The 26,265-nt window shown below is 42.7% G+C and overlaps 1 protein-coding gene across 1 annotated transcript in view; it reads right to left on the bottom strand.

Moving 5' to 3' along the window:
- The window catches only part of Ano4 (anoctamin 4), a 401,662-nt gene that overhangs the window by 12,839 nt on the left and 362,558 nt on the right, over positions 1 to 26,265 (bottom strand). Inside the window, exons 20-26 of the mRNA XM_051172646.1 lie at positions 19,408 to 19,444; positions 16,716 to 16,827; positions 15,152 to 15,209; positions 14,845 to 14,942; positions 12,590 to 12,732; positions 6,531 to 6,683; positions 5,207 to 5,354 (exon numbers count right to left, since the gene is read on the bottom strand). Coding sequence (XP_051028603.1) covers positions 5,207 to 5,354; positions 6,531 to 6,683; positions 12,590 to 12,732; positions 14,845 to 14,942; positions 15,152 to 15,209; positions 16,716 to 16,827; positions 19,408 to 19,444 — 749 coding nt within the window. The remainder of the gene's footprint in view (positions 1 to 5,206; positions 5,355 to 6,530; positions 6,684 to 12,589; positions 12,733 to 14,844; positions 14,943 to 15,151; positions 15,210 to 16,715; positions 16,828 to 19,407; positions 19,445 to 26,265) is intronic.

Genomic DNA, 26,265 nt, shown 5'->3' on the forward strand with positions numbered 1-26,265 from the left:
ACGTGCCATGGTGCATCTGAGGAGGTCAGAGGACAACTTTGTGAGGTCAGTCCTCTCCTTCCATGTATACATAGATTTAGGAGATTGAACTCAGGTTGAAAGGCTTGTGTAGCAAACTCCTTTATCTGCCATGTCATCTCACTATCTCCAACATATGTAATTGTTTAAGTGGAAAAAAAAATGTCCACCACATAGATTCATTTAGAGATTAAATGACATTGTGTAGGCAAAGCATATAATATTATATTTAGCCAGTAGCCAACAAAAGTGAGTTGGTGGTTATTTATTTTATGCGTGCCTTGTATTTTACAGGTCAACACATATCACGGAATGAACAAAATGTGCTCTCCAGACTTTCTTCCTTATTGAGTCTGATGTGATTATCCTAAGCTACTAAATCTTAAGCCAAAACGATGACACAGGCGATTCTGAAAGTACGTGGCTCTTTTATATCACGCCCAGGATGAACCACTGCCCTCATCGCTACCTCATCGCTACCTTTACCAAAAAAAAAAAAAAAAAAAAAAAAAAAAAAAAAGAGCCGAGCTTAAAGGACTGTTTGTCCAGACACTCGTGGGTTAAACACATGGTCAGTTAGGTGTGTAACACCCTTCAGTCCTCCCTACTTCTGCTTGAAATGATGACTGCGTGAACCATCTAGAACATGCTATGAAGGCGTGCTAGCAGCATGGTGATTGTTGCTTGTTGCAGGGTGATGGATCCAGTGGTTTGACACACAGAACTTAGTAGTCAGCTTAGGAACTAAGCAGTGGTCGGGGAACTGGCAAGAGCCAGCCTAGTACTGACATGGAGTGAATATTCATACCACCACCTGAACTCTTATCACACAAAGCAGCTCCAAAGCTTTGTGGAGATTAAAGCTGTTGTCTGTTGGTTCTGTTTAAAATTTCCATTGGCAAACTCTAAATTCAAGTTAAAACACCTGTCTTATGAGCAAGATCTTCCATCTTTTACCCAAAGAAATAAAGAGAATAAGTCTGGGAACCGATTTGCTAAGCATATGTATGTAATGGCAGGCACAAACCCATGTTGAAAATGTGTCTCCATTGGCCGGTTACTCACACTAACACAGAACCAAAACCAGACCTAGTATATATACGTATTGTTATTTTTCAATATCATCTCAAAAGGACCGCTAATACCAAACTGTTCAGATAGTTCCTTATTCATTCATTCATTCATTCATTCATTCATTCATTCATTCATTCTCTCTCTCTCTCTCTCTCTCTCTCTCTCTCTCTCTCTCTCTCTCTCTCTTTCTCTCTCTCTTTTGTTTTTTCTGAGACAAAGTTTCTCTGTGTAGTTTTGACTGTCCTGGACTTGCTTTGTAGACCACGCTGGCCTCAAACTCACAGCATTCCATCCGCCTCTGCTTCCTCAAGTGCTGGGACTCAGCTCCCTGATTCTTTTCACAGTGGCAAAATCCTATTACTGTCATATCAAATAGTTGAGTCTGTCATGAATTTAGGGCAATGGAATTTCACATTTTCTGGCTCAGCTACCGTTTAGCCAGTGATGTCTATTCTTCCACTCAGTGGCTTACTGTCACAGTTGAAGGGCCACCAAAGGCAAGGAGATGCCATGCCTATCGCTCAGTTTGCTGGCATAGGCTCTGCATACCCACCGCCATTTCTAGAGAAAGGAGAGTGAAGGCGAAGCTATCCGGGTAACAAGAGAAAAATGAGGGGTGCCACTGGAAAAAAAGGAGCAGGCAAATAAAGACTTGTTAAAGGACAAGTAGATGCCTCTGAAAGCATTTCCAAGTAAGGAGACTTAGAAAATCTCTCTTAAAAGGCATTGTTTGGACCAGGACACTGGCTTATCTCATGCCTTTCACAGTAAGAATTGTCCTTTGAGAATATCAGTTGCGTGTTGTCTGTAATTCCTTAATGCACAGGACAGGGACACTGTATGATCACTGTCATCAGAACTAGGAGGAAGAGCAGAACCAGAAGTTGATTTTCAGGTTTTGTCGATTTCAGATCAAACTCGCTGCTGAATGTCTTTGAATCAGCTATAAAATTTGCCTCTGAGGTGTTAGGCATTGTGACACTAACACCTGGCCGTAGAAATCAAAGGTTGCAAATGCCATGAGAAGTAAGAATGGGTTTATGTACTTAAAGACAAATGTGTTTTATGGAGAAAGTGATTGTAAGATTTACACAATTATATTCTCTATTATTCATTAAGATACACTTGTGCCTAACCCCTTGAATGAACAGGGTACTTGATCAAAGCTCCAGCCCTTTATGACATCGCTGCTTCTGTGGAAAAGCAGCTTTGATTTAGTAACCAACCAAGGGCATTTTTTAAAATGTATATGTCACATGGTAGTTCAGAGGCCAAGAACATTCTGTGTCCTTACCATGATCCCGAATCTTAATGCTTGCCCAAAGTTTCCCAAGTTCTTTTCTAAAGACCTCATGTAAAGATACCCCAGAAGAGGAGGTGGCCTCACCCCAGAAGAGGAGCTGGATTCTTCACCAAACAATCAACAGTGTAAACCTCAGCCACAGAAGATGGGGAAGAGCGCACAAAGAGGAAAGGTGAAACCCTTGAGAGAGTTTTGTGCACTGCGATGAGTAGAAGATGTTGCCTTCAATCATTTCTTTATTTTGTGACAGACCTGCTAAGACAGATTGTCTTCCTACCAGCGTCCTTGAACACCTGACTACTGGGTGCCCACAACAGGGGAGTGGTTCTACTTTTCATGGACATGAAAGATGTGATCCTTATTTTTAAGCAGTCTGCAGTCTGCCTGGGAACAGCACCAATAGGAGAGACGTGGGCAGCGCCTACAGGAGAGCCAGCAATAGCATTAGGCAGAGCCAAATGTGCCATCACGTGGACGAGGGTCATGAGAACCAAAGGGCCCAAGGCACATGAGTGAAACTGTCCTCCATGGAGGAGCCAAGGTAAGCTCACCCAACAGAAAAGGGGAGGCGCGGACGTAACACAGAGCTATGGAGGGGCACAATGCTGGTCCTGGATAGAGAACTTTTGACTTAGGTTCAATTGAAACAGAAATGTGTCCTCTCTACAGCTGGTTCAAATCAGGAGTGGGATTTGGCCACTGCTGCACACAGCCTTGCAGAAGTTTATGACTTTCTAAGACTTTACGGGCTTCTACTACTTGAGTTTTTTTTTTTTTTCTAGAACACTTCCAAATGGAAAAAAGAGCAGAGGACACAGAAGACAAAGAGAAAGAAGAAAACAATGGTAACAGAAAAGAAGAAAAAAAAAATCACTGTAAAGTAATAGGGTACCTGTGATCACAGAGATAGAACTCATGAAGGAACACACACACACACACACACATACACACACACACACCACACCACACACCCCATACGCATATACACACAGCACATACACACATGCACACTACACACTATATACCACACCATGCACATGCACACACACACTGCACACATACACCACACACATCACACACACACACACACACACACACACACACACACACACACACACACACACACACACCACAAACAAGAATAATGGCCTGTGGATTAGAGACAAGAAGTATAACGTGGAAATTGGCAGATGGCTCATAAAAGTTTGCAAAGAAAATGCCCAGAGCTGGACAGACAGTCTAATAAAATGGAACCAAGGCACAGTAGGTAATTCTAATCACTGTGAACATTGCTTAAAGACTGGAAAGCTGCTAGGAGTCTAAATCTTTGCTTCACCATCAACTCAATAAATCTGTTCTCCATTCATTTTGAGTCTCCAAAAGCCAATTGCAGGTCCCACCATAAGTGGACCTGGGGAAGGATCAAAATACTTATTGAGGCTTAAATTCAGGAGGCTTTACAGTGAGATGAGCCAAAGAGCCACTTGGAGTCCTGGAGCTAAGAATAGAGAGGTCTGTATGGTGTGACTCTACCTTGGTGTAGGCCACTTTAACAGTCCTCCGCTCTCCAGAGTGAGGACACATGTCCCTACTCTGGGACATTCTGAGACACAAACGCAGAGTGTATCTGAAAGTGGCTGTAATGAAGGGAAGCTTTTTCAGGCCAAGTCAAGCAGAGACAGTCGACAGTGACTGTCATTAGGAAGCAATGGCCGGGCGTGATAATCCAAGACTTTAAATTTCTGTTCTAGGCTCCCTTGAAGTTTCTAGACAATTAGTGTTTAATGGCCCCAAGGTTATTACAGTAGAAGACATCATAGGAGCCTCTTCAGATGACCACATTGTGACCTTTATCACAGCCCTCAATCATCCATGCCTTAGTGCATTTGTGTGGGATTAATGCTGAAACTGGATCCTGACCAGGTTTGCTTGGCTCAGGTGAGTCGCTCCATTTGCCTACAGTGGCTGAGGGAGCAAATTAATTTGGCTCAGACTGTACACAGGAAACAGGATTTCTTTTATTAATCAACATGATTTTCCAGGCTTCAAAGTCCTTAGGTAGGCATCTAAACACCACGATCAGAGTTAGATTATTATTGTGACTTTAGGGACTGTTAATATGCCAAGACTTTTGGCTAAGTCCAGAAATCAAAGCGAGGTGTCTTGTTCTAATGATGCTGTTTTATCTGACGACATATGTTCTAGTCTGAACCTCAGAACATAGGTGTGTGTCTTAATTTGACTGGCAAAATATAGACACCAGTCTGATCATAGCTAGGGAAAAAATAATCCTCACGCTACACAGATATTTACTGAGTATCTTTTGAATCTTAGGTATAGGGTTTGTAGTCCTCATGTAAAATTTGCAGTCTCCTTACCATGACAGTGTGACTCTCAAGTAGCATTTCTCTTTTTATAAAGTCACAACATTTCCATAACTGCACATTATACTAGGTCCCGTGCTGGTTTTTTTTTTTTTTGTTGTTGTTGTTGTTGTTGTTACACACATTAGGTCTTACACATTTCTGAATTTGGAGTTGGCAGGAGTGAGAGGGGAGGAAAAAAATGTAACTGCTACTCTCACACTAGATTCCATCCGAGACTCGTCCGACTTGTTTGAGCACCAACCCTTTGGTAAATGGGACGTGTTTTCTTTGGCTGCAAGCGTAATGATATACTTTTCCACTTCCCCTACCACTGGCCTTGCCTGGGCTTGTGTGTCACATGCTCCAGTATAAAAACCTCTCTGTGTGTCAGGCACCACACAATGGCTAAGAAGCAGAAGTTTCAAAATTGCTTTACAGCACTTACTTTTGCCCGGCTTCTCCTTGGCCCGCACAAGGTCCATATTTATAAGCATATACCAAGCGAGGGATAAAGTCAGATGTTATCGCTATGACAAATGCATTCGTAATAACAGAGAGGATTCCAATGCCTTCAAGAATTCCATACCAGATCCCTATTCAAGTAGAAATGTCGTATTAGCAAGAATAAAAACAACAAGGTTATCCCACCCGTGAACGTCCTTTTCATGTATCTTTTCATCTTTCCGAATGCCTCTGGCAACAGGGGGTCATCATTTGTGTTTCCTAACAGTTTAGAATTGAAGGAATTTCTGTCATTCCATGAACATGCTAATGTACTCATGGCTTATGGTCAGTGTCAGACATAAGTCAAAGAATTCTGGCCACCGAGCCACTTGTGTGCCATCTGCTGAGATCGCCACACAGTGTCAAGCCACTAATAGTCTGGAAGCTCTTCAGTGGTTGTGACCAGGTCCCTTCTGCTCCCTTTCACAGACTGTCCCAAGCCAATGCCCATTGGGAGGGTAAGAGGCTCCTCTGAGCAAGATGTCTGCATCCAGTTCCCAGCCGTACTCCCTGGCTGCTGCCAGCCAGCCTGTCCTCAGCACTGGATACAGACATGTATCATACAGTCCGCATCTCAGCAGCTCTCAAGATCGCTGCATCAAACTCAGCTCAGTACCTCTAGTCAAAAATCAAAGCCCATTTCTGCCACTAGAGAAACCAGGTTTTGCTTCACATGAGTCAGGAAAACATCGAGAAAAGGAGGAGGGGCATAGTGGGGGGAGAGAGGGAAGAAGAGGCAAATAGAAAATCTGTTTTAAAAAATGAATCAAAATTTTAGATTGTAAAGTCTTATAGTAGGAATAACCAAACTAAGGATCAATTTAAGCACAAATTAAAAAAAAAAAAACCCACTGGAAATCTAAAGCAATATATTAGTTGGCTTTTTATTTCTTGTTTAATATTATTTAAAACTGACGTAGTTTTTTTCCCCCTCAAAAATCAGTTGAATCATCTTATACAAACTTTGAGGATTCCTAAAGTGTATGGCTTTTATTTTTTAGTATGTATGTATGTATGTATGTATGTTTATGCATGTATGTGTGTGTATATATGTATGTATGTATGTATGTATGTATAGGGTCTCACTGTGAAGCCATAGTGGTCCTGGAACTCACTATGTAGACCAAGCTGGCTTTGAACTCACATAGATCCACCTACCACCAATTCTGGGATCAAAGGTGTGTGCCACCACATCAGGCAGGCTTTTAATTCTCACCTAAAAGATGTGTCATATCTCCAAAAAAGGATACCTGAACCCAACTTACCTATGTCTTTGGCCCTCGAAGCCAAAGGCCTTCTCCACTGCGTAACAAACTTATAAGCATCAAGTCGGATTTCAATGATGTTATTCAGTAAGGCCAGAAGTGGTGCTAGGGGAAAAGCTGCCACAAAGATAGTTGTGAATCCGAACTGAAGGACTAGGGAGGGAAAGGAAGACAATGCACAATGTTAGTTCCCCACTGCAGTTTCACAGAGACAGTAAATCCAAATGTGTCCTTGTGTCAAATCACTTTCCCCAATCATTTAAGAGTCATAAACTGAAGGAACCTATCTATAAAAAGATGGCCATAAGGACAGACAAGAGGTATTTCCTGGCCTAGAGAGCAATGGACTCTGAGGGGCAGTAAGTTTACCTCAGACCCCAATACTTTCTAAATGCCATTCACTAGCTCCAGGGCTTCTTGGCAGAAAGCATGATTGTGGGTTGAGGTGGGAAAGCCACAAGGAGACTGGATTGTCTTAGGATGTGATAAATGGTCAACAAATGATAAGGGGTGGGAAGAGCATCAACAGAACAAATGTACAGGTGCTGTCAACAGCTGATGCTGGAATAATGAGCACAGCAAAGCCATGGCAGCACTGGACCACAACCAAGAGATTGTCCAAGTCATAGCAGCACTGGACCACAACCCAAAGATTGTCCAAGTCAGTAGCAGCACTGGACCACAACCCAAAGACTGTCCAAGTCATAGCAGCACTAGACCACAACCGAGAGATTGTCCAAGTCATAGCAGCACTGGACCACAACCCAAAGACTATCCAAGTCAATAGCAACACTGGACCACAACCCAAAGACTGTCCAAGTCATAGCAGCACTGGACCACAACCCAAAGATTGTCCAAGTCATAGCAGCACTGGACCACAACCCAAAGATTGTCCAAGTCATAGCAGCACTGGACCACAACCCAAAGATTGTCCAAGTCAGTAGCAGCACTGGACCACAACCCAAAGACTGTCCAAATCAATAGCAGCACTGGATCACAACCCAAAGACTGTCCAAGTCATAGCAGCACTGGACCACAACCCAAAGATTGTCCAAGTCATAGCAGCACTGGACCACAACCCAAAGATTGTCCAAGTCAATAGCAGCACTGGACCACAACCCAAAGATTGTCCAAGTCATAGCAGCACTGGACCACAACCCAAAGATTGTCCAAGTCATAGCAGCACTGGACCACAACCCAAAGATTGTCCAAGTCAATAGCAGCACTGGACCACAACCCAAAGATTGTCCAAGTCATAGCAGCACTGGACCACAACCCAAAGATTGTCCAAGTCATAGCAGCACTGGACCACAACCCAAAGATTGTCCAAGTCAATAGCAGCACTGGACCACAACCCAAAGACTGTCCAAGGCATATCAACATGATGCTAACGAATTTAAACTGAAAACACATGGGGAATGAAGGGTGGATCTTCTTCAGGGCAGAATTTAATTAATAAACGTAGAAGGGATGGAGGGAACAGGAAGTCATCATTAATTAAACTTCACATGGAATACTAAAATGAGTGGGTGGAACATTGAAAATAGGATATTTGCGTATTTCCAAAACATCTCCTCACATAATACTTAAGATACACTGAAGTGGCACACCCCTCATATGATGTTTCCCCCCCCCCCGCCCCATATTCTTTCTGTTCATGGTCCTCCTGGGTAGAAACTAGATCTCTGCTAGCTTAGTCTTCAGAACCACTGGACTCCAAGCCATCAGTGATACCTGATGACGTCTCCCACTCCTCCCTCTTTTCTCCTGTCCCTACTTGAGTTCACACTCTGGCTTCCCAACTGTCTCTGTCATCTCTCCTGACTTTCACTGGACTGCTATCCGTCTGAACCAACTGTTGGTTCTGGGCCAAATCATCTCCCTATAAGAAATGCCTCAGAAGACTCTCACGGCCTACTCTGCTCCATGCCATTCAAAGACTGTAGTCGTTCTTCTATGGGGATCTCTAAGCTTCAAGTTCAAATATCCATCATGCCTCAGAGTTTGAAAAAAACAAGACAAAACAACCATTTGCTCTGGCCACACTTGATGTATGGGCTTGTGAGTTAAACATACACTTAAGGTCTCTAGTGATAAACGGATGAACCGTGATTCTTTTTTTCAGGTGGAGCTCAAATGTGCCCTACCTCAGAGACACACGATTGCACGGCCTCATGCGGTAGCTTCCACTGTTGCTGAGAAACACACAATAAATCTTATCTACCTTTGTGGCTTTGTCTCTCTTTTCCCTTTATTATACTGGGCTTTGTGAGAGTAGGTGTGGAGGCCTCGTTACATTTGTCTTTTCAACATACACACCACAGCAGTTTATGCACAGAGGGGGATTTGTCAGGTGCTAAATAATGCTGGCTCACTGACTGACACACAATGACAATGATGAAAGGCCTGCACGGCGAAGAAAATCGGCCCATTAGGTGAAAGTAATGACTCTCAGAAACATAGATATCTAAGAACATTTCTTTAATCTGAGAAATATATAAAAACGTAGCAGATATCACTAGTAACAGCAGGATAAGGAATAATGTCACTTTCCTGTCGGGAGGAAGAGGCCCTTGCCGGCATTATATGAATGGTTTTTAGTGCAGTGAAGCAAGAATGATCAGAAAGGAAAATATAGAAATATAGAATTATCATTATTCATAGGTGATGTGGGAAATATATATCCAAATTTAAAAAATTCTATGGATTATAATTGATAATGTTAAAGGCTGGGCTCATAACCAAAAATGTAATGAATGTGAGTTTTCAGAAAGTTTACTTTATGCAAGGCCAACACACAAACCAATGAAAACTTTATATAGTGGCAACAAAACATAACATAAAAGTAGGGCCCGGTGTGTTGTTCAGTGGTAGAGTTTGTGCTTACAATTCATGAGGCTCTGGGTTCAGTCTTTAGAATAAAAAACAACAGACAAAGCCCCATTGCTGAAACAAACAAACACTATACAAACAGAAAAAAAGTGAAGGCAACATTATTTGCAACTGCACTAAAATTTATCAAGTTCTTAGTAATAAACCTAACCTATGCAACACAAAGTCTGTTACTTTGCATAAAATGCATAAAGACAAATGCGGGCATATACATATTCAAGGATTGGAAAATCTATAAGTATTGCTCAAATTATTTTAGGAGTCTAACAAAAATCCAGCCAATTCCTGAGTAAAAGTTGTTGTGTTTTTAAAATAGAAATTGGGAATGTTAATGTAAAATTAGTTGGAATTAATTTAGAAGAAGAACGAAGTCGAACCTTGTTCATTTGAAGATAGTGTGAAGGCAAAACCATGAACCAAGACAAGATATTTGATTTTCAGCAATTTTATCGGGCATGTGATGGTCTGAATATGAGATGCACCCACACATCTGTGATTGGATATGTGTTCTCCTACTGTGTGGGATGTATTTGGGGGATCAGGGGGGGGCTTTAGGCTAGTATTTCTCAACTTCCCTAATGCTGTGACCCTCTAATACAGTTTCTCTTGTTGTGGTGACCCCAACCAGAATACCATTTTTTGCTGCTACATCAGAACAATAAATTTACTACCATTATGAATCATACTGTAAATATATGATATGCAGGGTAGAGAGACAACTACTTTGGGCAGGGGGTATAACTGGAGGAAGTTGGTTATTGTGGGGGTATGTTTAATAGTTAGAGTTTGGTGCTGTTCCCAGCCCGCTCTATTTTCTGTTTGGATGAGACGTAAGCTGTCATAGGCTGCGGCATCCACAAAGTTGTCTGCCCTGGCATATCTTCTCTGGCTGATGGGCTATGGCCCTCACACCAGGAACTGAAGCAAACCCCTCCTTCAGCGAGTTGTTCCTTGACAGACATTTTGTGACGGTAATGAGAAAGTCAACTGAGGCAGGACTCGTATCTATATTACGTAAATAGCTGCTACAAAGTACTGAGAAGAAGATAGGACCACCCCGCCCCCACCTGCCCCCGCTAATCATGGGTCTGGATAGAAATTCAAAGAGAATATCCAAATGGTCATGGGCATATGGAAGACGTTTAGTGCCGTTAGTTGCTGTAAGCTTTCAATTAAAACCACGATGAGAGGCTATTGTATGCCAAGTAGAATATTTTAGAAAGCCTAAGAGCTTAATGAAATGTAGTGAGTATGTGCACATATAAAGGAGCACAGCTTGCTTCACCCTACTCTCAGAAGAGGATGCATTTGTGCCTTAGAAAGCAGGTGTGACGCTCCTACAAAACCTCACTTATAAGAATTACTCAGCTGTGCTTCGGCTTTGGAAAATGGTTTGCCAGCCTCTCGCCTGCACAGACGCAGCTGCTTTCATGTTTAAATCTGTAAGCATCCATCCGTATGCTTGAGGTTTACACCCTTTATTTAAAAAAAAAATCACCTTATGTTATAATTCGGTAAGTTATAATATTTAATAATATCATAAATCTATGAAGTAATAAGGAAAAACCAAAACAAGGCCAAAAGGAAGCTGGTAGAATTCCCGTGTCTGTCTGTGACGTGCCTCGTTTTGTGGGAGCTGCAGAGCTCTACCCACACAAATGCTTCTTTTCAGGGGGCATTATTGTTCATTTTCCTCTTCGTGGGGGAAGAGTCCATTAAGAGACCCAAAATGGTGATTTCTCTTAATGAATTGCCTTTATTAAGTTTTATTATTAATGCCCACATCGATTTCTTCTCCAGGTTATATTATTCTGCCATTGTACAATTGAGGCTCTGGAAACATCAGTCGGTGCTTAGGACAGAAGCAGTCTAAGAAACATTAGGCATCAATTCTACTCTTCCTCTAATTTTCAAATCTTCCCAGCCAAGATTGCCTCCTTCAGAAGTAATTCATCTTGCCCAGCTCTGCTCTCACTTCAGCTCCACGCTGTAGAGCTTAAATAGTAGATTTTCAAGAGAAAATACATATATATGTATATATATATATGCGTGTATGTATAAATACACACATACACATACACATTATAGCCTACAAGAGATCATTATTATTACTTCCTCCCAAGATACATACTGAGATTAACTTGGTTTTGGTTCTAAAGAAATCTGATTCCAAGCCGGACATGGTGGCGCAAGCCTATAATCCCAGCACTCAGGAGGCAGAAGCAGGTAGATCTTTGTTTGAGGCCAGCCTGGTCTACAAAGCTAGTCCAGGATAGCCAGGGCTACTCAGAGAACCCTGTCTTAATGCAGCCCTCCCAAATCTGATTCCTTAAGTAAGTGGAGCCCAGGTTAATCATTCCTGTGTCCTGTCACTTCCCTCCCATGACAGAAATGGCCGCCCTGATGTGCTTGCCAGGATTCATGTTACGGCAACCGTGATACTTGCTGCTCTTATGCTTTCTGTCTCTGGCTCTTCCCCCATTAGCCTATGCACCCTTGAAAGCTGAGCACTGTGTCATTTCCCCTTTCTCTGTCTCTGCTGCCGAATGTAGTATTTCCTTGGCATCGAATAAAACTTAACAGATGTCACTTGGGTGTGTGAATCAACCAATAGGACTGATGCCTCTTCTGCATTTTTTGATGCACTGAATTTCCCAACATTTATTTTCCTATCTATTCTGCTGTGTAATAATGGAGCAGGGGACGCAGTAGGAGGTCTTTGTGCTATAGGATATATATATATATATTATAGGATATATATATGTATATATACCTATATATAGGTAGCATATATATCATATATATGCTAAGAAATACCTGTACTTACAGATTACAACTTCAGCTCCTTCTGATGGTTCAAGGAGCAAGATACAACAATATTATGAGGAGTTTGAAATGACTGTCCTCTGAACTTCGCTCATTTGTGGTGCTTGGGAATCTTACTCAGAGCCTTGTACATTCTAGATAAGCACTGTACCCCAGGGCTATAACCCCAAAGCTGGCTCTGAATAAGATGCTGTTCTCTCTTACACTTGTTGCTTTGGAATACCCTGTGCTAGACCCCGCACGCCTGAGTGGCCAGGCGATGACGAATGTGCGTTTAGTCGATTGTTGCTGGAGACCAAAGGCTTGAATTTAAAATTAAGAGGCAAAGCAGATTTCCATACTCATCTCCAGGTATTCGTCGAAGAGCCCGTAGGCGTTCATTGGCTGAAGATTGTAGTCCTTTTCCCACTGTGGGAAATTCATTTTCCTCTCAGTCCCGTGTTCTTGTCGGACTTTTCTTCTAGTCCACCAATTCTGAATTAACCTGGGTGACAAAAATCAGTGTCTTAGAAACGTACGCACGATCGTTCACACAAGACTTAAGTAACAAGGAGGCAGACAGTGAGCATCTGGAGCCACAGCTAAAAACCAGCTTCACTCGGGCAGGAAGCCGGGTCTGGAATTAGAATTCTGAATAGCAAGTAGACTGAATGGTTGACGAGCTTATTTGATCATCCACGGAATGGTCTCATGCTCAGAAATAGTAGGGTAGAAGTGGGAGAGCGCCATGAGTTGAGCTGGTACCCAGGCAACACCCCGGATGTTCAAGAGATAGAAAGTCTAGTTTACATGGCTTAACTTTGTTTCCATTAGCAGTCCTGTTGCATGGACGATCGGGATAAAGTGCATTCTGACTCCAGACACCTAGCAAATCTGAAGATCACAGTCAGCTTCCTCTCCTGGCATCCAGATGCCTCTAATTCCTTACAAGAAGGCTTGGCTGCCTTAGACTCAAACTTGTCATGGTCTCTGACTCCCGAAGGTTGGATGGATCGCGCTCTGATGCTTGAGGCTGAGCTGTTAGCCTTCCGCAGAGTGCGGGAGTACATTGTATAATAGAAAAAGAGGTGGAAGAAATGCCACAGAGGAGCTTGGGCTGGAGCATCCCAGGAAAAGGTGACAAGTTTTTTAGTATTTCTAGGAATGGAAATGCTAAAACAAAAGCCCATGGAGTAAGGAAAAAAAAATAGGGTGACCATCAGACACACTGCTCACCCCATCGCTCTGCTGTGCATTCTGAATCGCTGGCTGACATTTCAATTAAAGTTGATTAAATATCCCATAAAGTAAAACATCAGACTTCGGCTGTTATGTTTATTTTTGAGAGTCTTATAGAAAACATTGGATACCTAGAGTCTAAAACACTTGAGTCTACCAATAGAAAATTGTCCTTGCTTCTGACAGAGCCCCAAGAGGAAGCGTTCCTTATTCACCAAGTTCCTGGCACCCCAGGCTAGCTGAGAAGTCCTTCCTGCAGAGAGCCCTGTCCCTCCAGAGTTCCAGAGCTGACAAGGAGACCAACTGGTGTGGAATCACATCAGATTCAGAAAGGCTGGTGATCTGCGTGTCCTCAAGGCCAAGCTGAGCAGAAGGGGCTGTCACAGCAAAGCTCAAGGTCATCTTCGCAGAGACGACACAAGATCTGGCCCACTGTTATCAGCCAGAAAAATCTAATCATTGAGGGACACATTTTTTTTTTAAACTGGTGGAAATGTGATCTTTTAAAACCCTGACATTTTTCCCCCTTTCCAACTTTCCTTTTTTCTGTAGACTGAACCGACAGTACTTTTATTTCTTTGTTTTAAATTAGCATTCTGATTTACCTTGTAAGCAGGGGAATGAAAGATCTTGTGAATAGATAAATGGCTGAGGATCTGCAGTACTGGATCCCAGAGAGTCAGTGATACAGTTAAAGCATGCTACATGCTCACATCCAGAGTATGCACATGCATGAAAGCCTTGTAGAGATGCCAAGTCCGTTCTTTCTGACTAGCAGGCCAACTGTCCTCCAAGGGATGGTCCTACACCCAAGAGTAGTTGGGCGGCATGGTAGGCATATACATTCAAAAAGAGGATACATGAATTTGTTTGGATAGCTAGGGAGGTGGGGGATGGATCCAGGAGGCGTTGAGAGAGGAGGATGAAATGATTGAAAGCGATTGTATGAAGTTCTCGAAAATTGATAAAATTAAAAAGAATAATGTTCACTTTCATTTGCACGAGTTGGGCTAAACCCAAAGGAGCCAATGCTCATTATTTCTTAATTGCAAATTTATTGTTTCGTGTCTGTATGTGTGTGGCGGACTGTGTGCCATGGCATGCATGGAAAAGGTCAGAGGGCAACTTTGGATCAGTGTTTTCCATTCGTCTTCACATGAGCTCCATGAGAATCCGATTCTTGCTGCCTGGCTTGGATGGCAAAAGCCTTTCCCTGGTGACTTTCACTGGTACTTACTGTTTTGTTGTTTGTTTGTTTGCTTTTTAACGACTGTATGTAAATCTGCCCGCAACACCCTGGTTTAATCCACGATGCCTGCACTCAGAAATGCCAATCGCGAGCCGCACTGCCTCTCCACGAGATGGCTAAAGTACTCACGGGTAGCCAAGTTCCATGAAGTTATTCCAGGTCTGCTTTAGCACCATTATGATACCCATTTGCATGCAGAGATCAATAAGGCATCCGCTAGGGTGGCACTGGCGGGGCAAGCAAACACAGAGATCCAGCAGTCAACGGAAAGAGGGGTGACAACACGCTTCTACTCCGCGCAGAGCTGCCTTAGGGCTGTCTAACGGGAGTCTGTAGAAAACGATGGAAGATGGGGGTAGGGGCCGGGGGTGGGGTCGGGGGTGGGGTCGGGGGTGGGGTGCGGGTGGGGAGGGGTGGGGGGGGGGAGAGTACTGACCTCTTCAAGCCTCCACCTGTTTATCAGTCTCAAGTAGGCACCTGGGTGTCCTGTGAATCTTCAACACAGAAGCAAGCCGTTAGCATCCTGTAGGTTTTGGGCTTTCAGTGAGCACTACACTCAACTTAGCGTAGCTCTAAAGTAAATGATGGGAGCCCTTAAGGACCATGTGTGGAGGAATGAAGAAACCCTCTAAAACTGCCGTTACTTGAGCTTCAGGAAATCTCCAAGGAACATCTCTCTTCCGGCTTTCCCGCCCTCCACCTGGCCCCCACCTCACCCCCACCTCCCCAGCCCCCCAACCCCGTCCCAGCTGCCGAGGGCAAGGGCCCATTCTTGCTGTTTCCTGTGGTTTTGAACATTTCTGCTGAGCATCAAGTGGCCCCTGTCTGTGTAAGCAGCAGTCACATTCCTGCATTTACCCACATTTGATCTTTTTTTCCCCACAAAAATTAAATTTATTTATTTATTTATTTTTCCTGTCTAGTTTTATTTTCTTTTTAAAAATATTTTATTAATTTATTCATATTACATTTCAGTTGTTAGTCCATCCCTTGTTTCCTCCCATTCCTCCCTCCCTCCCATTTCCCCCCTACTCCCCTCCCCTATGTCTGTGACTGAGGGGGACCTCCTCCCCCTGTATATGCATATAAAGCACAAACATTTGATCTTTTGAATAGCAGCAGTGTTGGCTTTGCTACTGTCATGGTACTTGGCTGCTACTGTCTGGTACTTGGCTACAACAGCAGTCTCTTGCTGTTGAAGCAATTAAACAACAAACACCCATCTCCATCACAGAACTGGCCCTGTGGCCTTGCCCTGCTTCCCACTCCTCAGAGAGGATAGGTAGGAATTGTGGCCCATTACCACAAAACAGGGAATCCCTCCCAATTTCTCTTTTTTTAAAATTAATTCATTCATATTACATCTTAATAGTTATCCCATCCCTTGTATCCTCCCATTCCTCTCTCCCTCCCATTTTCCCCTTACTCCCCTCCCCTATGACTGTGACTGAGGGGGACCTCTTCCCCCTGTATATGCTCATAGGGTATCAAGTCTCTTCTTGGTAGCCTGCTATCCTTCCTCTGAGTGCCACCAGGTCTCCCCATCACAATTTCTCCTCTCTGCTGGGTTTCAAGCTGTGGTTTCTCATTTCTACCTTCTTCCCCATTTTGATGCCCTTCTGTGAAGTCAGGGACCTCGGCCACAGGGCAGCTTGCGTCTCCTTAAGCCACCTACTCAAGTAGGTGCGACACCCTATGGTTGCTTCAGGTGAGATGGACGCCAAAAGCTTTCAACTCACTGTTTGCACACATAAACTGTTTTCCTCTATTTATCTGTGCGACACAAGAGGTACAGGTACTTTAGAGCAGATTATTTCCCAGGAAGTGAGGTGCTTTTGCAGTTTGGGAAAGGAAAGGTGGCGGCCAGCCTTCTCTTCCTGCACTTTGTATGGAGCATCCTATAGGGCCCGCTTCCCCGCCCCGCCCCGCTGCCCCGCCCCCTCCGGGCAGCACCACTAAGGCTGGGGCGGAAGGAGACCACAGGCAAGTGTCCATCTTACCTTCCGAGGAAGAATGCGATGTAGAATGTGGAGCTGTTCAGATTGACAAACTGAAAAAGAAACATTTTCAGGGTAAAGCTGTTCTCCCACTCGGATTCTGTGCGAGGCTGTTCTGTGGGCAAAACGGAGTAGGGTTTGAGAGGCTGGGCAGGACCCCTCCCCCGCCCACCTACTGCTCTCCCCTCCCCCACACGGAGTCAGAGGGTCTCCAGGAGGTGCAGGAGGCTCCGGTTTGCCAAGAGTTGGCACGCCATGGGACAGATCATGCAGGAGAAAGGGCAGTCCCACCAACAGTGTGGTCTTAAGTGGCTACAGACACTTGTGGTGGAACTAAGAGTCTCTGCTCGGCTGTTCTGTGGTTACAGGGTATATAGAGATGTTGGATCAGAGACAGCCAGGCTGCAAGTGCCTCATTCTCAGTCCTAGCTCTCTGCAGCATCTTTGCTCTGCCTAAGTTTCTGTCAGTTGAGTAGGGCATGCATGGAGTTAGACCCCGCCACGAATCTTCTAATGATTACTTGTCGCAGCTCCCAGAGCTCATTGGCATGTGAGGGAACTGCAAATCCCAGGACACTGAGCGTGTTCGCCTCCTAGGTTTTACCCTCACCTACTATTTCTTTCACTCCCACAGATAAAACCCTAAGGATGGCCTCTTCTTTAGAACTCTCCTCACGTTTCTCCATCCATGGCACACATACATGTGACTAAAGGGGCCAACTCGAAGCTCATCATATTTTGACTTCCGTATTGCAAATGCCCTTTGGACACCGTGGTGTAAACCAAAATACGGAACAAGTTACCCCTGAGGTCGAGCCTCCAACTTGACCTCTCATGTCAAGCTGCATTTATCTTTCCCAAAGAGTTGACTTCTAAGCTCAAGCAAGGTCAAAGAAAATGTGTTTGAGGCAAAAACATTTTCTCTGTTCCACAGACCCCGAGCTTCTTAATTGCATATTTAACGTTTCACCCCCATCAGTTCCTTTTCCATGACTTAGATTCAAAATGCTTCCTGGGCTCATAACGGAGAAGGGAAGTGGGGGGGGGGGGGGGGGGGGGGGGCGGGGAGGGAGGGAAAGAACCTCTGATTTAAAATGACTGAAACACCAGGAGGGAAGAAACACCAAACGCTTCTCCATGAGTTTAATTTCACCCTGGAAATTGAGTTCCTAGTTCTATGTGAAGGTTTTCTCACTTGTCACCTGGCTAGATTTTTATTTATCTCAAGTAATGACATTCTGGCCATCTTTGATCCAAGTGCCCCTGGACATAGCCTGGCAACGGGCAATTCCCTCTACCACAATTAAGCTCTTTCCTTCTTGGGAAAGGCATAGTGGTGATGGAAGACGCCAACGACATTAAAGGAGATAGATGAGTCAAATGGCCAGCTCTGCACAGGACACATCAACTCGATAAATGTATTCAGTGGTATATAATGACTATTCTACAAAAACTACTTTGGAATGTCTCCCCTTTGGACAAGCTCTATATAGGAATATATTAAAGCAAGCCACCTCGTGGGAGCATATGACTTTCTCATCTCATTAATAAAACTAAGGCGATTACTGTACCTTGAAAAAAATGTAGTAATGTACAGATTTTAGCTGGTTGTTGGACTTCTAGTGTATTCTGAGTTCAAAGAGATGTCCATAGAGATGGTTTCTCTACATGAATGTATTTCCACAGATGTCGGTTATCACTGCCAGGACCACATTCCTGATTTAAAAGGTTGCTAGTCATCAAGATGACTAATGTTGAAAACTTGACAGAGTTTTCAGAGTGTGTGTGTGTGTGTGTGTGTGTGTGTGTGTGTGTGTGTTTAAATGTCGTCCCAGCATATTTCAAACTTTTTTTTTTTTTGAGACAGGGTTTCTCTGTGTAGCCTTGGCCATCCTGAACTCACTTTGTAGACCAGGCTGGCCTCGAACTCACAGCTATCTGCCTGTCTCTGCCTCCTGAGTGCTGGGATTAAAGGCGTGCACCACCATGCCCGGCATGTTTCAAACTCCTGAGGCAAAACTTATTCTTTGCTTCAGCCGAGATTAGTGGAATATGCCACTGTGCCTTGAAGAACCCATTTATAATTCTAAAACGCCGGTAACATCTCATGAGCACTTTTAAAGATGATCCTGGATGCTTCCTACCTGTGTACTTTTGCGATGTTACTTTCTGTGTGTACATAAGAGAAAACATCTACTTTGACTTTCGTCTGCTTATGACACGTAAAGGGTATGGCAGGTTTGAAAAGTGTAGATAGAAAAATCTTATTACTAGACACATTTAAATTGTTCTGCCAAAAGGAATTGTTGTAAGGAATTCTCAGTAAAGGGGATGTTTCCTTCTTTTTAAAAATACAACTTTTTTTTTTTTAATTAACTCTGGGAATTTAACATATGCATTTAATGTATTCTGATCATATTCATGCCCACTTCTCCCTCTAAATTCTCCGAGATCCATCCTCCACCCTGTCTCAACTTCCTGTTCTCTTGTTAAAAATAAACCACGGGGTCCAAGTTTTGTTGCCCATAAACCCATGGGTGTGGCGCCACCAACTGGCTGGCCTGCAGGGCCCCCAGGGGGGCAGTTCTTTTCCCTAGCAGAGTCTGAGAAAGGAAGCTGTAGCATGTTCTAGATCACAGAGTGCAGCAGGAGGCCTTCACTTACCTAGGTTTGTCAAAAGGAGGCCTTCACTTACCTAGGTTTGTCAGAAGGAGTGCGACCTTTTCATAGAGCTGTAAAATAAATTCCATACCTTTAACAAACGAACTCTGGGTGTTCTAAAGCCTACAGTCATGGAGAAAACGGGCAGTCAAGGCACGAGTGAAACTTTTTCTTTACGTTTCAAACAACGGTAGCATGCGGAATAACCGCACACTTTCAGGGATGCTCAGAACTGTGTGAGGTCTTTCTTTATTTTTTTATTTTTTATTTTTTTTTAAATCTTGCTTCTTGTTTTGGGGTTAATGATCCTGTGACAACGAGACTCGCTGCCACTAATGACCAGTTGCCCAAGTGAGGCCAAGAGCAGTCATCACATTCCTGAGCAGGCACCTGAATGCAAGCACCTCTCTTTGGTGTCTGAGGCAAGGTTCTGTTGTCTCATTGTTGTGGTATGTTGTGGATGCCACAATACAGCGCTCGTAAATGCTGGGGTGAGCGGGTGTTGTGGGAGACCCCCAGAGCATGTGGTCCTATTTCTCCATTAATTTCCTGAATGAGTCATTGATTCATCTAGCTATCTGGTTGACAGGTGGTCCTCAGAGGGAATGGTGTGTGTGTGTGTGTGTGTGTGTGTGTGTGTGTGTGTGTGTGTGTGTGCACGCGCGCGCGCGTGTACACATACACACATACAGGTTTAGAACATAGTTCAGGAAAATAGAGCTATCAGAGATTTTTCCTGAGAGGATATAAAGTGAGAGAAACTTCTTTCTCTAAAAAGAGAGAGTACACATGAAAATGGAAATTAGATGAATAGGCTGGGCGATATGAAAACTAGGATCACATAGATCGAAGTACTGAACACATACTGTTTGAAGGTTCCCAGACTGGATGCCAGGGTTCTCTTTGGGAAGGTGTCAGACTTGCTGGTGTTTCCTCACCTCTCCTTCAGACCACTGCTCCTCTTTGGTGGGATGGATTAAGATTTAACTGACATTAAGATCTTTCCTAATCTCTGCATCCACTTCCCCGGGACTCTTGCTTACTGTGGAGCCAGACCAAACACTTAGATTGCATGACTCCAAACGTTGATCTATGGCTGCTTGCTCTGTTAAGGCGTATGACTTTCCTATACAAGGATTATAATTACTAAAGCCGTAAGATTACCTCATGGAGTCCAGTGTTAAAAGAGATTGGTATAATTACAGCAGGAAACTACGTGGTGGAGACTAGTCATATTCTTCTGACCATAAAAACAAAATCCCTATGAACAAGAGATTACAATAGATGTTCTAGCAGAACTTAGTTTAGTGTTCTAAAGCATGTTACCATTATAGCCGCTTAATTACACAATTGTCAAAGAATATTAACTTTGTCTGGTGAGACGCCTTCCTGAAAAGTGTAATCTGGGTTCCCAGCTTAGTTTTTATTTCTTTCACATAATGCACCTTTGTTCAAATGGATCAATTTGTAACACTTATTGGAGAAATTGGCATTTAAGAAATCACTTAGAGCCAGGTGTGGTGGTGCATGCCTTTAATCCCAGCTCTTAGGAGGCAGAAGCAGGCGGATCTCTGAGTTCAAGGCCGCCTTGATCTACAAAGAGTATTTCAGAAGAAGAGGTACACAGAGAAACCCTGTCTTAAAAAGAAAAAAAAAAAAAAAACAAACAAAAAAAAACAAACCATAGACATGAAGACGTGGTTTGTATTAACTTTTTGAAAAGTAGAATACACAGAGACGAAAGAAGAATCCATGGCACCAATGAGAGCACACACACACACATATGTGCATACACACTCACACATGCACATACATGCACACATGGGCATACACACTCACACATACACACATACATACACACACACACCACACGTGCATATACACTCATACACACGTGCATGTACACACACACACGTGCACATGTGCAGAGAGAGAAAAAGGAAGGAAAGAGGGAGAAAGAAAAGGAAGGAAAGAGAGATAGTAGGAAAAACAGGAGACTTTGGCTAGGAATCAGGAACAGGTGTTTCTATAGAGACGGGCTCATTGATAAGTAAGGGGCCGTGGGTGAATGGCTTGTGTGAAACAGCTGATTTCCTATTAGGTCATTGAGAATTTTTTTAAAAGAGTGGTTTATTCTGATAAGGTCAGCAGAGAAAAAAATAGTTTCCAAACTTACAGAAACAAATTATTTTCTTCTATTTGATTCAATTCTTTATCATTATATAATGGAACCCCTTATCTTTTTATTACTTCTAATCCGAGGTCCATTTTGTTTAATAGTGGCATGACTGGTCCTGCTTCTGTTTGGATCCCATTTGGACGAAATATCTGACACCATATTTTCATTTTTCACCTTAGTGGTGAAGTGAATTTCTTGTAAGAAAAATATAGTCAGGTCTCATTATATTATCTATTCTGCCATTCTGCCTTTTCATTGGGTATCTTAATCCATTTAAATGTAAGGTGATTATCCATGGGTTAGGTCTTTCCTTAGCCATTTTATAACTTATTTTATACTTTTAGGACAGATGCTGTAAATTATGGTTGTTAATATCTGTAACTGATACAACACTTTCGGATTTTAAGGTTATCTCCAAAATAAGACAGCTATAAACCTAACTCATCGTATCATCCTGATCAGTGCTTGTGAATTTGTCGTGATTTACGTAATATTTTCTGACCTACTGTATTTTTTCATTACCATCGCATCTTCTGCTTCTTATAGCATGGTGAACTCTCTGATTCACAGGTGGATGAGTAAAAAGGTTTATCACAACCCTCATTTTCTTCTCTGGTTGGTCCACTTGGTGCGCAAGCACAACATTGAGATGTCATTTGGTCACTAGTGAAGTGGGACATGTTTGAAACAGTGTGATAAGGAGAAAAATGCCCGTCCCCTTCACTCTTCTTTTAAATTATCACTATTTTCCTGTCTGTCTGTCTGTCTGTCTATCTATCTATCCTCCTTTCTATCTACCTATCTAAATCTCTATCTATCTATCTATCTATCTATCTATCTATCTATCACCTATCTGTCTTCCTGTCTATCTGTCTGTCTGTCAACTATTTGGTTTTTCAAGTTGGGTTTCTCTGTAATACAGCCCTGGCTGTCCTGAAACTCCCTATTATAGATCAGGCTGGCCTCAAACTCACAGAGATCCGCCTACCTCTGTCTCCCCAAGTGCTGGGGTTACAGGCACATGCCACAACCACACCTGGCACGAATTCTATTTTTAAGCACACACTACACACAAGTAAATACACACCATGAGTTCTTGAAGATAAGCACCACGTATACATTTGCTTATTTGGTTAAGATTAGACAAGTTCGGCAAAAACCTCAGAAACAGAATATGCTATTTAAAATACTTACACAAAGTTTCAAGTAAATATAAAAAAAATCTATACACAGTTTCAAATAAATATTAAAACAATCTATTAGTCCCTTAGGGATTTTATACTCAGTTAATTTTTTTATTATTTTGAAAGGCTATACTGGCCAACAATTTAAGTAGTCCAAACCAATTTAGACAGCTGTTAAAAACAACAACAACAACTATATTACTGGGTCATAAAAAGTATCTTAAATTGAGTATTTTCAGAGGTAAATAGAGAATTTAGTTTTGCAGTGCTCTGGGCTGTGTGCTAGGTTCCAGCCATTAGCTGGCCATCCATCATGCTGCGATTGCATCCAAAGGACTTAAATTATTATGTTTTTACATTCTGATGAGAACTGTTCCAAACTACATTACACACTCGGCTACTCTCATAATGGGAACTCACGGAGCTTCGGGGCACATGGCAGGAGTGTAAGCGTGGGTGGGAGAGATAGCTGAGGAGGGCAGGGCAACTGGCCACTGAGCAAAAGAGTCCTCTCCTTTGGGACATCTTACGTGTGGTCTCTTTTTCCTTTCTTTCTTTTTCCTTGCCATCGCTTCTCATTACCTGTTTTCACAAGTGGGTGGGTTTTTTTTTGTTGTTGTTTTTTGTTTTTGTTTTTTTATTTTAGCTTAGTAACCTAGTGCTCTTTTAGTTTGAAATTGGACTAGAAAATCAGAATACCAAAAATGTTCATGCTAAACCTAAAATGAAAATATATCCTGAAGGGATCCCTCTGACTAACACACCTCAGTTTAAGTGTGTGGACATTCTGGTTAGGATAGAATTTTTGTTCGGAAACGTATCAATAGGTTTATGGCTTAGCTCTTATCACGCAGTAGGTGTGGTGTGGTGTCAGCAATTAGCCATTTTGCCTGTTCCATATACCCTCTTTTCCACTTTAGTTTATTCTGTCTTTTCTCTGCTGTCTTATAGAGTATAGATGACTAAATCCTGTTTCCCAGATGCACAAAGTATTTCTCTGACAACAGCCCCTGATGCATACACAGGGACAATCACAATGTACTTCTAGCTCCAATGCGCACAGTCTCTTATTTATTAAGGAGGTGTATATGTTATATTATTATTATTATTGATTATTATTTGTGCTGGGGACAGACCTCAGGGCCTTGTGCAAGCCCAATATCCACTGTACTACTGTGTTACGTCCCTAGATTGAGATTTTACTATTATAGTTATTAGTACCATTATTATTATTTGAGATAGGACACTTGGTAGCCTGGGATGATCTCAAACTCACTATGGAGTTGAACCTGGTCTTTTTTTTTTTAATTTAAAAAAATTTATTAATTTATTCAGATTACATCTCAATTGTTATCCCATCACTTGTATCCTCCCGTTCCTCCCTCCCTCCCGTTTTCACCCTATTCCCCTCTCTTAGGTCTAAGATGGAGGGGGACCTCTTAACCCACGATATGGTCATAGGCTATCAAGTCTTATCTTGGTAGCCTGCTTATTCTTTCTTTGAGTGCCACCAGGCCTCCCCACCAAGGGGAATGAACCTGGTCTTAAACAGCTGATCCTGCCGCTGGCTCCCAAGTGCTGGAGTCACAGATGTGTGCCACCACACCCAGTGTGAGCAGGAATCCAGGACTTTGTGCATGCTGGGCAAGCACTCTGCCAACTGAGCCACAGTCTTCAACTAAACTAAACTTTTGAGAAACATTGAAATAAAAAGATACTGGTTAAGACTACAGTAAGCATTCTATCTCACCTAGACTCAGAAACTTTTTTTTTTTTTTAGACAGGGTTTTTCTGTGCAGCCCTGGCTGTCTTGGATTTGTTTTTGTAGACCAGGCTAGTCTCAAACTCACAGACATCTGCTCACCTCTGCCTCCCCAAGTGCTGGGATTACAGGCATGCAACCCAGAAACTTTCAAAGCTCTAATGTTTGGCTAAGTTACTATGAATCGCCCTCCTTCATAACATGTTTTCCACTAATAACTTGGAGACTGATGGAGCTAGAGGGCGTGGACCATCAACTAGTGCCAAACATCTATTTTCAGTCTCCATGTGATAAAGCGCCTGTGAAATCATCACAGCAAAACAATTAGCAATTGCTGTCTTATTTTAGCCACGTCTGATTCTGAAACATCATTTTCTAAAACAGGAAGTCCCTATGATTTTAAAATTATGAGCAACAGGTAATTTGCATTTCATTAGCTCACTGATTATTAGTTTACTTAGTGATCATAACTAGAGTTATTTATTATTGGATACATTGAATTCTCTTGGGGACTACAGAGGGTTTATTCGTTATAGAACTCAGCTTTTTTCAGAGCTCCCCTTCACTAGGTTGGGATTTTTTTTTTTTCACTTCTTAAAATATGCTTTTAATTGAAAAAGAATTATACCACTTTCTCCCCTCCTTTTTCTCCATCCAGCCCATCCCGGATACTCTTCCTTGAACTCCTCTCATGCACCCCTATTCTCAAGTTGATAGCCTCTTTTTCTTTACTATTGTAAATGCGTATACATATATATTCATGTGCATGCGCACAAATACATATAAATTCAACCTGTTGAGTCGGTTTTTTTTCTTCACGACAACCTAAAATGTATACCCTTGCTGATAAAAGAACTGCGTTATTCGGTCTTTGAAATGTCCTCGTCCACTTCTAAGGATGTTAGCATTTCAGCACTACAAGTCATCCTTAGGGTACAGCTCAAATATGCATGAGCTGAACAAAAATTAGTTGGGCATCTGACTCATGCCTGACACCATGCTCAGCACATATATTACCTTAATTATTTCCTACTATAAACCTCTAAGGTTTTTTATGTATACCCACCTCAAAGCCTAACCTGGTTAGCTATTTTTTTTTGGTTATACAAATGGCACTAATTTACTGAATATCAGCTATGTGTCATGTGCTGCTCCAGACACCAAGGCATAACAACAGTCAAAATAAACTAAAGAGAGGAAGGGCTCTGCACTTATGGACCTACATACTGTGGAGAAGATATTAAATGGAATCAGTAGCATAATGGAGGTGATAAGTGAACGGTACAGAGGAAAATAAAGCGAGCGTGGGGGAGGCAGGGAAGCGTCAGATGGCACCGAGCAGGCAAGCTGCAGTTTATTATTATTATGCCTTTATTAAAGAAGTGATCCTTGAGCAAAGACCAGAGGAAGGTGAGAGGGTTTGCTGCGCAGACCCTGGGGAAGGGAGGGAGAGAATGTTCCTGCTTGGGGAGAGATAACAGCAAGCAAACAAAAACACTCGGGTTTTCACTTTTTAGCAAGAGGAAAGCCATGGACCTCTCAACCCTCAGAGGAGTCACATGACTGACCTGCATCAGCACGTTCCATGTGGCTTCAGCACTGAGCCGAGATTGCAGTGAGCTGATGGAGAGAGAGGCTGGGAGACCAGTTAGAAGGTCGCCGAGATAACCCAGGTAAGAGACTTGGAGGCTTGGCCCAGGGACGCATGAAAAGTGGTTAAATTCCACCTGTAAACTTTGACCCTCATGCCTCAGCCGCGTCGGCGTT

The sequence above is a fragment of the Acomys russatus genome, chromosome 31, assembly GCF_903995435.1.
Source record: "Acomys russatus chromosome 31, mAcoRus1.1, whole genome shotgun sequence".
Lineage (NCBI taxonomy): Eukaryota > Metazoa > Chordata > Mammalia > Rodentia > Muridae > Acomys > Acomys russatus.